The 16,749-nt window shown below is 39.8% G+C and overlaps 1 protein-coding gene across 1 annotated transcript in view; it reads right to left on the reverse strand.

The window, feature by feature from the left end:
• The window catches only part of LOC134748982 (tyrosine-protein phosphatase non-receptor type 9-like), a 119,631-nt gene that overhangs the window by 16,476 nt on the left and 86,406 nt on the right, over nucleotides 1–16,749 (reverse strand). The window contains exons 5-7 of the mRNA XM_063683855.1: nucleotides 13,157–13,365; nucleotides 9,905–10,017; nucleotides 1,325–1,448 (exon numbers count right to left, since the gene is read on the reverse strand). Coding sequence (XP_063539925.1) covers nucleotides 1,325–1,448; nucleotides 9,905–10,017; nucleotides 13,157–13,365 — 446 coding nt within the window. The remainder of the gene's footprint in view (nucleotides 1–1,324; nucleotides 1,449–9,904; nucleotides 10,018–13,156; nucleotides 13,366–16,749) is intronic.

Raw genomic sequence — 16,749 nt, forward strand, 5'->3', positions numbered from 1 at the left:
AGTAAAATTTACACAGCAACAAATGCAACACGCGTGAACCCGTCATGGCAGTCTTCTACCTAGTATAGTATATCAGCGGGGCTAAGATGGACGGCTGTCTATCATTTGTCACCATACCTGTCACGCTCTAACATGTACTTAAGTGCGAAAGTGACGCATGATATGACAAGTGACAAGTGACAAAAACGCGACCATGATACCGGTGCTGGAGTTGGTCAACCGCGGTTCGTAAGTCTTATGCGGTTCTCTTCAAGTCACCCAAAAACACTTAAATAGGTAAGAGTTAGAGGACTTAGACCACTCAAACCATATTTTGTAACTCTGCAAAATACCTAACACTAATCGAATTAAAACTATCGTGAGACATATTAACTTAACTAACTTAGCGGTTTCACTCACGTATTTTTAGTCACTAGCGCGACATACCCAAAACTATTGAATTCTATGACGATTAGCTATTCTCTGCAATAATTTGCCGATGTAATACGTATATATTATAATGAATTAATTTTGTATTAAGCAGAAACGTCCGTAAACGATGTTATTAAGCTTAGAAATAAATTGAAAGTGAAAAAAAAATCACCATCTCGGGCGAGACTTGAACTAGCGACATCACTAGCCCATGCTCTGCCATCTGAACTACCGAGACTACACCCGGGACTGCGATTATTTACACATTATGATGATCGCATATCTCTACGCGACAGCGTGATAAAGACAGTGTCCGTCTACTCCATCCGCCGACTCTCGATCGCGTGGTGTTCAATAGTGACATTTGTTTTATTACGTGCATAAAGCCATGCATAATTCGCCGTGTTATATAAAACATTTGCAGAAGCAGAAAGATCGTTTGACTCCAGTAATAGGGTTGTTTCCACATGTTGAATTTTATAACTGAATCTAGTTAAATAGATAGAAAATGAGTAATTTATCACCATAAATTGGAAATTTATAAAATATATAGAATAATAAATAAATACTTCAGTTTAAAAAAAAACTTCCAAATAGGAAAAAAATAATGGTACCATTCCATTCCTTACATTTTAGCAACAATATACATAAAAGCAATATTTCACTGACAAAATCGCAATTTCCTTGTTTTCCACGGCTTTTAAGCAACAGCGGCGTTACATACTGACGCCACGATGTAATGCCAATTTGTTAGAAGCGTTTCGTCAGTAAAGTGCGGGTGCCAGACTTTGACCATCATTTGTGACGTTTGTATTGCTTTAAGACAATGGGTCCTATACAGACATTTGATCCTCAAAACAAACCTGATCGACTGATACCATTCATAAAAATTTGTGGAATACCCTATACATACCTGAGGGGGTTAGGGTCGCAGGTGTAGGGCGGGGTGTCGCGGTCGCTAATATGCATGGCGGAGTCGTCGTCAATCCTTGTCGCGTGGTCGCTGGTCATGTCACGCGGCTCGTGCTCGATTATACCTACAACAATTAAATGACGTTAAATTTACGTTATTATTAAATGAAAACCCTAACAGGCAATACAGGGTGGAAAAAATGAATGGGCCCTGGAGGGAAAGTGCTTTAAAACCTTAAGTTAGCTCATTTTACTAAAAGGAAACATTATTTTATTGTTAAAAAGAAACAAAACTTCATTAATAGATTTTTTATTTATTTTTCACCTCAGCAGCTCGAACAAGCCTACTTTCGTCACTCTCTGGAGTGAGGAAAGTGCGACTTTCCTCACTCCAGGGAGTGAAACAATGTAGCTTTTTAATTTAGTGAAGGCCATGAACTTCATACTTTTATTACATTTTTTTTATGGTACGGTACGGTACGGTACGGTCCGGTCCGGTCCGGTCTCGTATCGTATCGTATCGCATCGTATCGTATCGTATCTTATCGTATCGTACATATTATAATACTTTTTTTTTCTGTTTATTCTGTGTAATTCAAAATACATTTTAACCTTTAATATGTTCTCACTACTGAGGTGAAAAATTATGTGTGCAACAGGAGAGCAAAGTTATTTTACATCTCGTGTTTATGAGTCCCTCGCTACGCTCAAGATTCTACCTGAGAATCACTCGCTTCGCTCGTGATTCAATTATAGAATCTTTCGCTTTCTCGGGACTCAAAATAAACACTCGCAAGAAAAACCAACTTTCCTCTCTTGTTGCACAAATAACTATTGCTTGTCTAAAAATATTCTCGAGTCCTATAAATATTCGATTTTATGGATATTTTGTACGACAGACAAGTGTTCTAAGGCCTATAATGTTTCTTGGAAAAATGTTATCATTAACATTAACTGTATCGACTAGTAGAATAAAATAGATGGTGTTTATTTTTTTGAATTTTTAGTCGGTTCGATTCCCGGGCGAGACAAGCTAATTTTAAAAATCCTTTGAATGCAATTATGTTTCTTTTTAAAATTAAAAGAATGTTTCCTTCAAGTAAAATGAGCTAACTTAAGGTTTCAAGGTACTTTCCCTTCAGGGCCCAGAAATTTTTTCCACACTGTATATGAACACCCTAAAGGTATAGGTTAAGTAATGTCATGACCTTTGAATAAAAGGTTCCAAAGTAAAAAATCTGTGGAGGATTAAATACTCCTTTTGTCGTCTCACCCACTCGAAGACAATATAAAGATGTCGTCTATGTAGTCATTGTTCAGAATTAGTTAGTATTCCAGATACTAAGACGTTGTTTGTTACGCTTCCGTACCTATTGACACAGAAAAAACAGGACTTGCCAACTTGCTCAACTGATCACGATCAGCGTCTTTACTGTTAGACATTTACGCAAACATAGCTTATTGATGAACCGTATCTGTGTATTTTATACTTAGTTATCTAAATATGTGAAAACTTGCCTTAACTAATAGCAAGCTAAGGCTGTCCCATAAACCGCATGGCTTGGAAACTTCGTGCCACAATCTCTATTTAATATTACCAATGATAGTTTAGCGCCTAATCTCATAGTTTAGGCCTTTGTAAACTTATCGGGCAGAGGACTAAGTTTTCGTACATGTGGGGACGTTTCTAATTCGCGTGGAATATTAGTTGCAGCTACCATAGATAGCACAGTCAGATGGAAACTTGAGCGATAAGTTGGACACTAAGTTGTAGAAATTCTTAGGCCGTTTATACGTCAAGGGCTACGGCGTCAAGTTACGGACTCAAAAATTGTGTTCCAAGCATTTCCCTCTATACCTTCTTGTTCAGTTCAGTTCAGTTTTTGGTTCTTATGGCATCTGTCCATTGGGACAATTTTGCCAGCATCAAGGTTGTGGGAGCAGAATTTCAGTATCAGAACTTGATCCAGTCCGTGTAGATGCTTGATCGGTTGAAGAATCTAAACTACTATAGGAATAAAAATAGAAAAAATGGACGGCCAGAAAAACCAATAGAAACTATAGAAAGTAATGAGCCAACTGCCAGGATCAGGTTTTTTTTTTTTTTTTTAAAAGGAACATTACAGGAAAGTTTGGGTAAACAAACAGGTAAAAACTTTTAAAAGGAGCTAAAGCTTGATATTAAAATCTTTCATAAACTTAGCAAGGACATAAACAAAGGTAGTGTTAACCAAAGTAAGGATATGGTTTATGTTAACAGGACGTTGAATATAGTCAGGAAGAAAATCATAAAAACTGGCATGAGTATTTGGACAGTTGAAGAAGATGTGATCAAGGGTGCCTTCCTCCAGGCCGCATTCACATAATGAATGATCTAGAATATGGATTTTAGCTAGCCAAGCAGGGGAAGTATTGTGGCCAAGTCGAAGACGAATAATAGAGGAGGTAACTGACTTGTGAATCTTATGGTATTTGAAAAACCAAGGTCTGACAAGAATATTCGGTTGGATCCTATAATAGCGATTGCCAGTGGATTTGCTAGTTATCTCCCACTCTTCAGTCCACTGTCTGACAAGATCTGCTTTAGCAGAGTTGCGGAGGTCCTGCATATAGCACTTGGAATAAGAGGAAGAGCAACCAATTTCAATCGCCTGTTTAGCACAGGCATCTGCATGCTCATTACCATCAATTTCACTATGACTAGGGATCCAAGCAAGAACAACTTCAAGCCCAAGTAGAGAACATTGGTATAGGGACTGTCTAATCTTAAGGATGATAAAAAGATTATCCCTGGAGCGAAGTGGAAACTTATGTAAATCTTGAAGACAGCTAAGGGAGTCAGATAATATTATTGCTTTCGGGACTTTGTGAGACTGAATGAATGAAACAGCTTCAAAGATAGATATTGCTTCCCCTGTGAACACCGATGTGGTAGGAGGGCTTTTGAAACTTAATATAATTTTATAACGCGGAATCCAAACCGCAGAGCCAACAGCAAGGTCAGTTGAGAGTTTCGAGGCATCTGTAAATATTGTAAGGAAATTCTGCCACTTTTCCTCAATGAGTTGTAAAAAGACATTATTAGCACCAGAAGTATTTTTTTTTATACCAAGAGAAAAGATAATATTTGGACGAAACAAAAGAGCATCATAATCAATTAGGAACACTGGATTAACAGGAAAGGTCCACATAGGTGTTGCGTCAGATAATTTTTGAAAGCTTTTGATGAGACAAGGAAGTTCTTTATTAGTCCAATAATCAGAAGTAGGGATAATGTTTACCAGGTTATTTAGATGAAAAAGAAGCGGATGGTTTGAAAGCTGGGCTGCCCTGAAATAGAAGCGATCAGACAGGAATTGTCTCCGCAAACTTAATGGGGGGTCTAGACATTCCACCTGGAGAGCGTTAGTAGGAGAAGAACGCATGGCTCCGCAAACAATTCGAAGGCACTTCGATTGAATTTTATCAAGAAGGGATAGCGCAGCCTTATTGCAAGGCTCCAATAAAAAAGAACCATAATCGAAGTGACTTCTTATAATAGCATTGTATAGTAGCTTTTGTGAGAAGGGATGGGAGCCCCACCAAGCACCAGACAATGATCTCAGTACATTAACCCCTTTTTCACATTTATTTTTTAAATAATTTAAATGGGCCACACCGGTTAAGCGCGAGTCCAAGTAAAGGCCCAAGAATTTAACCGAATCTACTACAGGAACCAATTCGTCGTTGAGGACTATGTCAATGTCAGGAATACGATATTTACGTGTAAAAACAACAACAGAGCTTTTGGCAACTGATAGGGACAGACCATGATCTGTAAGCCAGGAATTAAGGTAAAAGAGAGCAGAGTTTAAAGCAATTGTGCATTCTGAGACATCCTTAGAAACATAATAAAGAGCAATGTCATCTGCGTACTGAAGAATATCACAGAAACAATCAACAGATTTATCAAGGTCCGCTGTGTAAAGGCTATACAAGATGGGGCTCAGAACGGATCCCTGTGGGAGACCTCTCCAAACCTTTCTAGCGGGGGAAAGGGAACCCTGGAAGCGGACAGTAATGGAACGATCCATAAAGAGATTGCATATGATATTAACCATTCTTACCGGCAGACTCAGTTGTAGCATTTTCTGCCTGAGTATCGATAGCTGAACATTGTCGTATGCAGACGTTACATCAAGGAATACACCTACAACGTATTCACGCCTAGAAAATGCAGTACGAATAACAGAAGTAAGTATACTCAGGCTATCCATAGTACCCATGCCTCTACGAAACCCAAACTGGGAGGAAGATATGATTCCTCTAGATTCCAAGATCCACTCAAGCCTATTCTTCACAAGGTGTTCTAGTATTTTAGCCAAGACGGACGAAAGTGCAATAGGTCTGTATGACAGTGCATCATTAGGATCTTTACCCGGCTTTAATATCGGAATAATAATCTGCTTCTTCCAAGTATCTGGAATAATCCCTGAGATGTAGATTTTATTAATTATAGAAAGAAAGAATAATTTAGATGAGTCAGGGCAACGTTGGATGAAGGAATAAGGAATTTCGTCAATACCAGGTGAAGAATCCCGGAGATGCTCTAGTACAGATAATAATTCTGGAAAAGAGAAGGGTTCATCCATTCTGTCCCTAGAGGGTACAGATGGATAAGATAGGGGAAGGGAATCCTGAGATGGAACTGAAGGAGGGGCCAGTCTGTCTATAAAATTTTCCAACCAACCAGAGGAATTATTAGAAAGAGAATTAATATGTGACATATAACCACGGAAACGTCTAATATTTTTCCATACAAGAGCTGAAGGGAAGCGAGGAGACAAACTTTCACAAAAACGAGTCCAGCCTTGGCGCTTCTTGATAGACAGAAGGCGCTTAGTCCGGGCGTTAACAGATTGAAATTCTAAGTACTTTTCTAAACTAGTCAAGTCCCCAGTAAAAGCATCCTCTGCCTGATTGCGCTTTTTAATAGCATCAGTGCATTCAGCATCCCACCACGGAGGGGAGGGTATTTTACCATAGGAAGAATTTTTTAAAGGGATACACCTATCAGCTGACTTAGAGAGAACATCAACAAATTTAAAATACAACTCCAAGAAATTATCATCCGACACCGGGGGAAGCAAATTGACACCATCAAATACAAAGGAAGAAAATTCTGACCAATCAGCCTTATCCAGCCTGTATTTTAAAAGAGGGGGAGAAGAGGGAGGAAGAGTAGGAGTCACAGACGGGAGAGAAATTAGGATCGGAAGATGATCACTACCATGTGAGTGAGTAAGGACTTCCCACATAAGACGGGGAGCTAAACTAGGGGAAACTAGAGTAAGGTCAACAGGGCTAGGGTTCTGAGTAGGGGGGGATCTCCTGGTGGGGGAGCCATCATTCATCAAGCACAAGTTAATTTCATCAAACAACTTCAACAAACGGGGCGAAATGGAGTCAGAAACAATTGAGCCCCACATTGTATTATGGCAGTTAAAATCACCCATCACCAACAAAGGGCCAGGTAGAGCCTCAAGAATAGACTCCAATTCGGCAATGAGAACACAGTTTGGATGAGGAATATATAAAGAGACACATGTTATACTTAAGACTTCACACGCTACAATGTTCATGCCTACTGAATGAGGAGGAAGAGAAATCGAAGAGAAAGTAAGAGAACGTTTAATAAATAGGGAGCTACCTCCCTTACCATTATCATTGTCATCTCTGAGGCATGAAAACCCAGGAACCCTAAACCGAGAGCCCGGACGCAGCCACGTCTCAGAGATGGCAACAACAGACAGATTAAATTTATTAATAAGGGAACATAAATCAGCTTTTTTATTTCGGATACTTCTAGTGTTCCATTGCATTACTGTAAGAGCCATTTTTGCAAGAATTAACAAGCCTAATTAACTGGTCAACTAAGCCAAAGACATTGTTCGGTAAAGCATCAGACCATCTCCGGATGAAATCCATCAAGGCGGCCATGAGAATATTTAAAATATTATCATTCGGAGTGTATTCATTATTGAGACAACAACCATTCGCTTGAGAAGAAGAAGGGGTCCTGGTAATATCCTCATGGGCAGACCTGTCATAACTTTTACCTGGGGATGGGGCCTGGCGCCGAGGGATAAATACAGTCTTTCTATAGGAAGTTTGATTTTGGGGAATAGGTTGAGAAGAATTGATATCCGCAGACGTGGGGGAGGACAAAGGAGAGCGAGCAGTGTCTGCAAATGAGCGCTGGACAGGGCGAAAGCGACGGGATGCATCCGTGTAAGAAATATTTTGCTCCGACATGACTATTTTGATGAATTTCTGGCGACTATGTTCAGGGCAGGAGGGGTGGGTAGCGGAGTGGGGACCACTACAAAGCAGGCAGGAAGCCTGTTCCGGCGGAACTGTGCAACTGGCACCTTCATGAGGCTGGGCACATTTATAGCATCTGGGATTGGACCTACAAACAGCCTTAACATGTCCAAATCGACAGCAGCGATTACATTGGATGGTGGGGAGACGATATATATCCACAGGCAAAGCTGTGTAAAAACAGAAAATCTTTTCTGGTAAATTTTGACCCAAAAAGGTGAGAGCGACTGACTGGGTAGGGATCCACTTAGTTGCGCCATCATCAACCACTTTTCTATTCAGACGACGAGCCTTTATGACTTTAGTGCCTTCAGGGCATTCAATAGAGCTAACTAATTCATCAAGGGCCCAGTCTATTGGAATGTTTCTGACAAGACCAGTTCGGGTTATGTTATACATCGGAATTAAACCAGTGTATTGGGTGTTTTCTTTAAAGAACACACAGTTGAGAAACTCATTGGCAGACTCAGCATCCTCGAAAGAGACGACCATACGACTGCGCCCATTTGAAACTACACCACCTTTTATAATACCTTTTACTTTATATGTGTGCAACTGTTGAGCAAACTTTAATATTCTAAAGGGTGAGGCATTATCGTTAGAATTTTGTACCTGGACAATAAACGGACCAGAATCTGCGGGGCCATAGGTCAATTTGGAGCCGGGAGCAAATTCCGGCCGCGTGTATGTATGTTGAACCGAGGCGGAGGCAGGAGTTTTATCATTCCTCTTTAGAAGACTATCATTAGCTTCATCAGAAGCTTTACGCTTTTCTGTTTGACTCATGCGAGCATCAGAGGTCAACGAGTCCGCGGGAAGAGAACCACCACCCCCATCCGGGGGCTCCTCGCCATTCATCCCTCAGTCAAAAACGAAAAATAAAAACTTACTGACCCGACGGAATCAGCAACCACAAACAAAAATTAACCACAACAAACCCAAAAATCACACCAAAAACAAGAAAAAAGCTAATAAATAGCACCGAGGAAATAAAACACAAGTTGAGACCGGAACGACGCCACCGGAACCTATATACCTTCTTGTTGCTTGACCTAAAATATTTTATTATTTTTTGTGTTTACTGCTGTCAACGCCATCTGGTGACAGCTAACCATACCAGTAGGGTTCACGTATAGGTGAAAAATAATTATTAGTTATTACGCAAAGAACGCATGGATGGCGCTCAATTCGGCTGCAGGCAATTTTATTGTTTTGCTGAGATACCAACCAATAATGACCGCGTCTGTACAGTCAGCTGCAGAGAAAAGGTACCTGCTAGTCTACATAGAAATTTTCATGCAAAGGTGCTAAGATTTGTTGAATTCTCCTTTAAATTCCCTAATCGACTGAACTTTGAATAATAAGTTAAACTCCCCAAACTCCAACTTATCTAAAACGATTAAGCATTTCCATTTACTTTTATGCTCTAGAAGAGGTTATCCGGCAAATCAAAATGAAAGAGGGGTCTTTAGATAGAAAACATTTCTCGACACTTTAAGTGACGTTGACGTGAACAGTTTAAAAATTAATTGCCAGTTACATTTTTCTGGTTTGTTAATTTATAAAAATGAACAGAAAATACAAATTTAAATTTCATAAACCAACCACAAACATCGGTCAGCCAAAGGCATGTTAAGCCATGGATGTTATTCTTATACCCTCACAAGCTCACACTGCTAAACGGGCCACTGCCCTTAACGAGATAGACAAAAGAATGGCCACTCCGCACGGCTCAGCAGCCGCGCCGCTTCATTACCCGGCGTCATTCCGCTTTGCCGACACCAGAAATGACAACCGACTCGCCCAAATTACACCCCTTTTACACGAGCACTTTCACATTACCTCGCGAACTCTGACATATTCGAGGATGTCGAGAGGATTTAATCACCAAGATAAACGGCTTCCCCGCTACACAAACGCACACCGCACAGGGGTTAAACATAATACATATATACACTTCAGACTTTTCTCTCTCACATGGCTCTTCGCGTTCTTAGTCCTTGCACACCCGCTTGACATAAAATTATTTTTATGTCCCGACATTTTCCACGTTTTTCTAAATATAAGTAAACCTTTCATGGGCATCACCACGTTCCATCGTTGAAAGGAAAGTCGGTTAGGTAATTGATTGGTTTGGAATAATCAATCATTCGAGCGACTAATGGCCTGTAAAGGTCGCGTCGATATAGATGCATATTTATTAATAAATGCGACTCACCATTTTGCGGCTTGACGGGCGGTATGTGGTTGCTGATTACATATTCGTCTATAACGCCTTCTAGTTTTGCGTTCTGCAGATTGTTTAGGTAGCAGTTTTTACAGTGCTCCAACCTGCAAAAAGAACAAGCATAAGTACCTATTCATACAACTCATAAGCTACGCACGATTGTTTCTTTGCCATGGAAATATTGTAATAGTGATCTTGATCTCAAGTGTCAAGTTCAAGTGTTAAGGGGCTAACCGAGGTTTTCATCGATTTTTGACAAGTTTTGAATCGTATCTCCTACTTTTGCACTACATATTATAGAATTATAAGACAAACGGCTATCGGTTCTTCAATCTTTTACCTCCATTTTTGTCTAACGGTTTTGAGAGAAATGAATACTTATTTATTTATGTTTTTTTTAACATTGTCTAAATAAACACTTTTATCGTATCTCGATTGCTGTGAAAGATCTTACATATACGAAATCTACATATTGGGTTCGTCTTTGCCGTCTCTAAAAATTTGTCTAAGGTTTTAATTTTAAACTAATTAACACAAAAGTTATGGCCAGAAAATCAGTTTTTAGGCCTAAAATTGTTGAACTTTGATGCCAAATATCTCGAAAACAATGAACTTTGAAGTAAATATGGGATACTATATTGCTTAAAGCCGTTGCTGTTAATATGATAAGCTACAAAAAACATAAGAAAACTAAGGGATTCAGATTAAAGGTCATTGGGGCATAGGATCCCCTTAAAAATCTTGTAAACACACTCTCGGCACATTTATCTGGCCTAGCTTTACCATCGCATCCTAAGAGGCTGTTAGTAAAGGCTCGAGTGATCGTCCCAAAGGCAATTTCGTTACGTACAACAACAAGCCGATTTTAGTCCAAAATGACATACAGCTCTCGGGTCGAGTAGTTTTCACCAAATAGTCCTTTTGTGCCACGGCCTTTCACTTAGTACTCGAGTGTTCGAGAACCCTCTCGAACACCCACTCGACTTTCGGTCCTGTATACCCATACAGGACCGAAAATTCAATAGGTACCAATATAAAACCTACCAATTATTTCGGTATTATCCTAATAACTAATGTACAAACATGAAGGTAATCAATTGTTTTTGATATTTTTTGATTCGTTAGGTTTCAATTCAAGAATAAGGCCTCGTAGCATCGTAGCGAGGAATCGTAGTGAAATGACAACGATACGCCGTCGCGAGAACGTAACTACGAAACTGTATAATATGTTAGAATTACGCCTAATAGTTATTGTATTAATTTCAAACTTTCGTAGTTTAAAGTCTCTCGACTATCACAGATTAAGTCGTGCCGTGCTCTAGTACAATAGAAAGCTGTAACAAAAGGTAAGACAGGTAAGCCGTCATTAATCAACTCGAGAAAGGACGTTAGAGAAATGCCACAGGTGTCACTTTCGTTATTGCCTTAGTTCTTTTTATTTGTCGTTTTTGTTAATTATTTTAAGCTTCTGTAAAAAAATACCGTCTCATGGGGCGATGTCTAACCATAACGATAATCTGATACATAATTAACACGGTGTAATAACAATGTGTATATTAACAACTGTTCAAATTTTTCATTATCACGTGTGAATGTGGGTCATTATCATTATGTTTCATAAATATTCGATCTCGAAATTTACGTTTAAATAGATCCTAGAAACTACATTGCATTCCTACACTCTACTACTCTCCTCATGGTAGGTAGACTAATTTCAATAGGAATCATGAATGGTAGTCAAACAAGAATGAAACTTTGTTTTTCTGTATGTACTTTCTAATTATCATTATTATGACTGGCATTTCTAATTACGAAAAAATAATTTGATTAAGATGCAAGAACAATACACATGTACCCATATGGCTTAAGTAAACGAGATGCCGGACACCCGGGTCAAAATTATTTTCGTTGTCTTGCTTCTGACCACTCTGTCACGCTTATATTTTTGTCTTTTATCAAATAAATAAATAAAATCGACTGATATTGCATGTCTTTCCAGCTGTAGATTATAATTCATACGAGAAAAAATTAAAAATAAATTTCACCCCATAAAAAAAGCTCCACTCGTCACATTTTTGGGAACAAAAAAGAAGACAACGAAAATAATTTTGATCCACCCACGACTGCTGCCGAGGCATTCTACCCACGTAGGTATATGTGTGTATGTAGGGCAGGCAATGTTATTGACAGTGTCTATAAAGAGAATCCCATTCAGTGCAGTGCTTTCGATCGAGTTTCATTAATGAAAAACGGTATAAAGGGAGTGGGGGGAACGGTATATGACGAGGTTCTGATTCTGACACACTCCTATACTCGTACATATGTTCACGCAAATAAATGGGTAGGTACGTAGATTTTTGCCTTTTATTTACATCGCCTATAAAACTTTATATTATTAATAGTGACTTTATCCCGCGCCTTTTATGCGTAGTATTCGTTAATCGCACTCTTAACTTTGTCGCCTTTTGTAATGGGGTTCGTTTGCATCAAATCCGGTAGTTCTGATTTTTTGCAGTCTTGTGTATGATAGCTTTGCTACAATACGAAACTAAAAAGGTAGCAAGCCATCGGCTCGTTGATGAAACCATATTTGGTAGTCGGTGGGAAAAGCGGGAAAATTGAGGAAGTTGCGTGCCTGGCCGTGACAGGGCTTAACGGACGTCAGCCGAGGGCGTAATAATAAAAAGCTTTTTACTCAAGAGGTGCAGCGAATGTAGGTCAAAATTGAGTATTGGAATTGGGGTCCCTTTTGAAAGCGGGGTATATGTAGGTAGTTGTGAGGCCATGATATTCATCGTTTTTGTTTGTTTTACTTAGAGGTGCAGCGAATGTAGGTCAAAATTGAGTATTGGAATTGGGGTCCCTTTTGAAAGCGGGGTAATATAGGTAGTTGTGAAGCCATGATATTCATTGTTTTTGTTTGCAGCTCCTCTCTTAGTAAATATAACAACGGCGGTATTTTGTGGTGGCTGCATGTAATTTCGTACCAATTTAAGCACTTAGTACAGAATGATAAGTTGGGTGCTCTTTCGTTGACATATATATGACGTCTGTCAGAGTGGACCCCTTTTTCAAAATCACTACAATATTGGTATGGTCTTGTTCCCCGTTGACGTCACATCCTATAGAAAAGTTGTTATCGTCCTGCAATGTGACGCTGTACGCAGCGTAAACCGGAAAACAAGAACATGGCGGCCGTTGGAGCAAGTCACACCACGGACGAGCGAGGATCACGTGACTCACCAGGCGGTATGGTCGGGCTCCAGCAGCCCGCCCAGCTGGCGGGGCAGGCTGACGCGCGGCACGTGCGCGCCGAGCTGCGGCGCGCTGACCGTGTGCACGCGCTCGCGCAGCTTCTCGCGCACAAACAGCCGCAGGATGCGAAAGGGCGCCTTAAACCAGAGCGGCGCCGTCACTATCAACACCTTCTTTAACTTCGCTGGGTAGCCACCCTGCAACAAAAAATGGTTTTGTTACATAATTGGCTCGTACATAATTACACGCCAAAAAATCAATCTTATGGGAGACGTGGGACATTCTTACACTGATCGACCCAATCCCAGAGTAACCTCATAAAAGTTTGTGTTGTGGGTATACCTTAGACCTAGATAGATAAACAAATAACAGAACTAGATAGAGAAACAAATATTCGTGGTAAATACGCAAAAACAACAGCTCTATTCAAACCTAGGACCTCCACCTTCGTAGGCAGGGTCACTAATACCAATAGTTACCAAATAGACTAGGTTTAGACAAACACATGCCCGATCAAACCTATTTTGTTGTGCCCCGTGCTCAAAGGTAAGTATAAAAACCGGCCAAGTGCGAGTCGGACTCGCGCACGAAGGGTTCCGTACCATTACGGAAAAAAACGGCAAAAAAATCACGTTTGTTGTATGGGAGCCCCATTTAAATATTTATATTATTCTGTTTTTAGTATATGTTGTTATAGCGGCAACAGAAATACATCATCTGTAAAAATTTCAACTGTCTAGCTATCACGGTTCATGAGATTACAGCCTGGTGACAGACAGACAGACGGACAGACGGACAGCGGAGTCTTAGTAATAGGGTCCCGTTTTTACCCTTTGGGTACGGAACCCTAAAAATTGAGGCTCAGTCTTGGATCCCACACGATTGACGCATGGGAATATAACCGTGTACGTGTCGTGTAGTCGATTGACTGATTTTGATGGATGAGAGGGATTACGATATCCAAGACAAGACAAGAAATAAACTTACGGTAGGTTTCGTAAATTTTGTAAGTACCTAAGTTGCCGGCCCTATTTAGCGGCAGTTAAGTTCCTAATGCGCCAATTGTTTATACATATTTATGTGCGATTGTGCAATAATCTTAACATAAATAAAGTTAAATAATTGTAACAATTGCCTGATTTTTCATATGTAGATAGAGAAGATGAAGAAAATATTACAAATAAAAAAATGTCTGGATTTAATAAATGTGACATAATTTGAAGGCAGGTTTACTGAAATAACTTATCCGAGATTTAGCACAATGATGAGGGTAAACCCACGTAAATTGTGAGCAACACGACGATGTTCCCAAGAAGCTATTTTAATTAGTGCCCCAGTCTTCAATATACCTAAAATGTAAGGTGAGATACGGGCCGCATTCCTGGAAGCCTTCATCCGCCACGTTAATTTTGTACTATAATATGTAAAAGTATATACCTACTCGTACTCCTACACACTTGCCCTGAATAATATATTTATTCCGTCCTTAATATACCTTACTTAATCATTATCGAGACTAGAATATTCTGCGCGGTGTGTTATTTATTAATTGTACTTTCGGGTTCTGTATCTAAATACAAGTATCCTCTTCTCAGAACCACAATTAAGTATTGGATTTAAAAAAACTACTGGGTATACTGCGCGTACTTGTTTACGTTTCGTACCATTGTAACATCATTATGAATAACTCCTGTAGCTGAGCAATAAGGTTTACTTCTAAACCAGAGGTAGTGAGTAACAGTATTAATATAGCTGTAGACTAGAACTTAGTACTGACAGACTACCGAAAACACGTTGTAAAAAACAAATGCTTCGGAAAGTATGTACTTATATGAGGTATTTCAATCGCCACATTTGAAACACTCGCAGACTATTTATACGCAAAGCGTAAACATTAATTACACCCACATAAATGTCGAAATTGAATGGGAATCGTCAGGAGAGCCGGCAGTTGGTATTCTCATTGATGGTGCGGTCGCGGGAGAATTTAGTTTTTAGGCGAATTGGGCAGATAATACATCCTGTACAGGATATAGGTACCCTGTACAGCCACACATGTCTGGTGCCAAAACAAGCAAGAATTTGTGACATTAGGTCGATTTAAAAAAATGTTTTGGAAACGCGTTTTGCACTGAATCACTAAGAAAATGATTGAAAGTATGTCGTTTTGTTACTTTTCTTACTACGAGTACTAGTTCAAATCCAGCATATTAAGTCTTATGTCTCGTCTTTAAATATGATGGGAGTTGCACCTTTTTTGATTCCTCGCGTCCGCGTTATCGAAGAGTTCTTATACTGGTCCAATCGAGCGATCAACGCGCGCTCGCCGCAATTAGAACCATTCTCTTGGAGGCGGGCACCCACAGAACTATATCAAGATAGAAGGAAAGAGTGTATGTACCTCACGTGGCGAAACGACGACCCGGTGGCTCCATTGCTCGCCGCGAACTTCAGTCTGCTCCCGATCGATGTCTGCTTGCGACGTCAGGTTTTAAAAACAAAATGGTTTCTTGCGCAATAATTAACTGTTCAAACACTACCAATAAAGTTGGAGCTGTTAATGGAGGTATTTCCTTTCATCGGTAAGTACAATTTGTCCTAAAACTATTATTTTATTATTTTCATCAAAACAGTAGCGGGCGATTGTGTACCAACGCTAGCTTTCCATTGCGGCTTAAATTTGACGAGCCAGACTTGGCGTGCGTTCAAAACCAGCGATGTAAAAATAAGCTATTCAAACTGTCGAGTCACGTTCAGGGTCGATTTCTCATTTTTTCTGTCAAAAGTAAGAATAGTGCTGTACACTGCGATTTTCTTACTCGATTATTAAAATCGACTTTGAAAACAGACGAAAGGATAATTACATTCTTATATTATTATGCAGCTATATAATGTACGTAGTGCAAAGCAAATATTATTAACAAAAAAGTGGCGGTGCATAGAATCGGTGCCGTGTTCTAATCGATCTATCAATCGATGCTTTTGAATCGTTTCGCGCGGCTTATGTTTCTCATCACTAAATTACGCTCGTGACGTCAAAGTACCTACGCAAAATGTTACACGCTCGGTCTCCCTACAAATTGCCGAGCTCTTTACTTCTATCTTGATATAGTTCTGTGCGGGCACACCTAATTCGATTAGCCTGTCATAACGCGCGACTCGCGAGTGGCGGTCGGGTAACTGCCGTTGACCGCCATGTGTCGCGAACAACTTGTTTCTAAAACACATATTACCTACAAGGTGTGGTCTGCTACAGAGTACAGACTAATATGTCAATAGTGTCGACTTTTCAATTGTATCCAATATGGATGGTATAGAAAGGATGTCAATCTCTTATGGCAGAATTGTTGCAAAAGTGACCAGCTTTCAGCTGTAGAATAGTTCCTAATCTCTCCGGTGGCTCTAGGTAGGCTCTGAGACCAAAGAGTATTGTAATATATAGGAGACTCTATGACATGAACCATAGAGGTATAATAATGTAGAGATGAAATGGGGGAGGGGCAGCAAATAACCCGACCAACGTAGGAATGTTGAAACGTGTTTTAATTTTGTCGCATTGCGTATGTTCTGTCCCTCACGGT

The sequence above is a fragment of the Cydia strobilella genome, chromosome 17 (assembly GCF_947568885.1).
Source record: "Cydia strobilella chromosome 17, ilCydStro3.1, whole genome shotgun sequence".
NCBI lineage: Eukaryota > Metazoa > Arthropoda > Insecta > Lepidoptera > Tortricidae > Cydia > Cydia strobilella.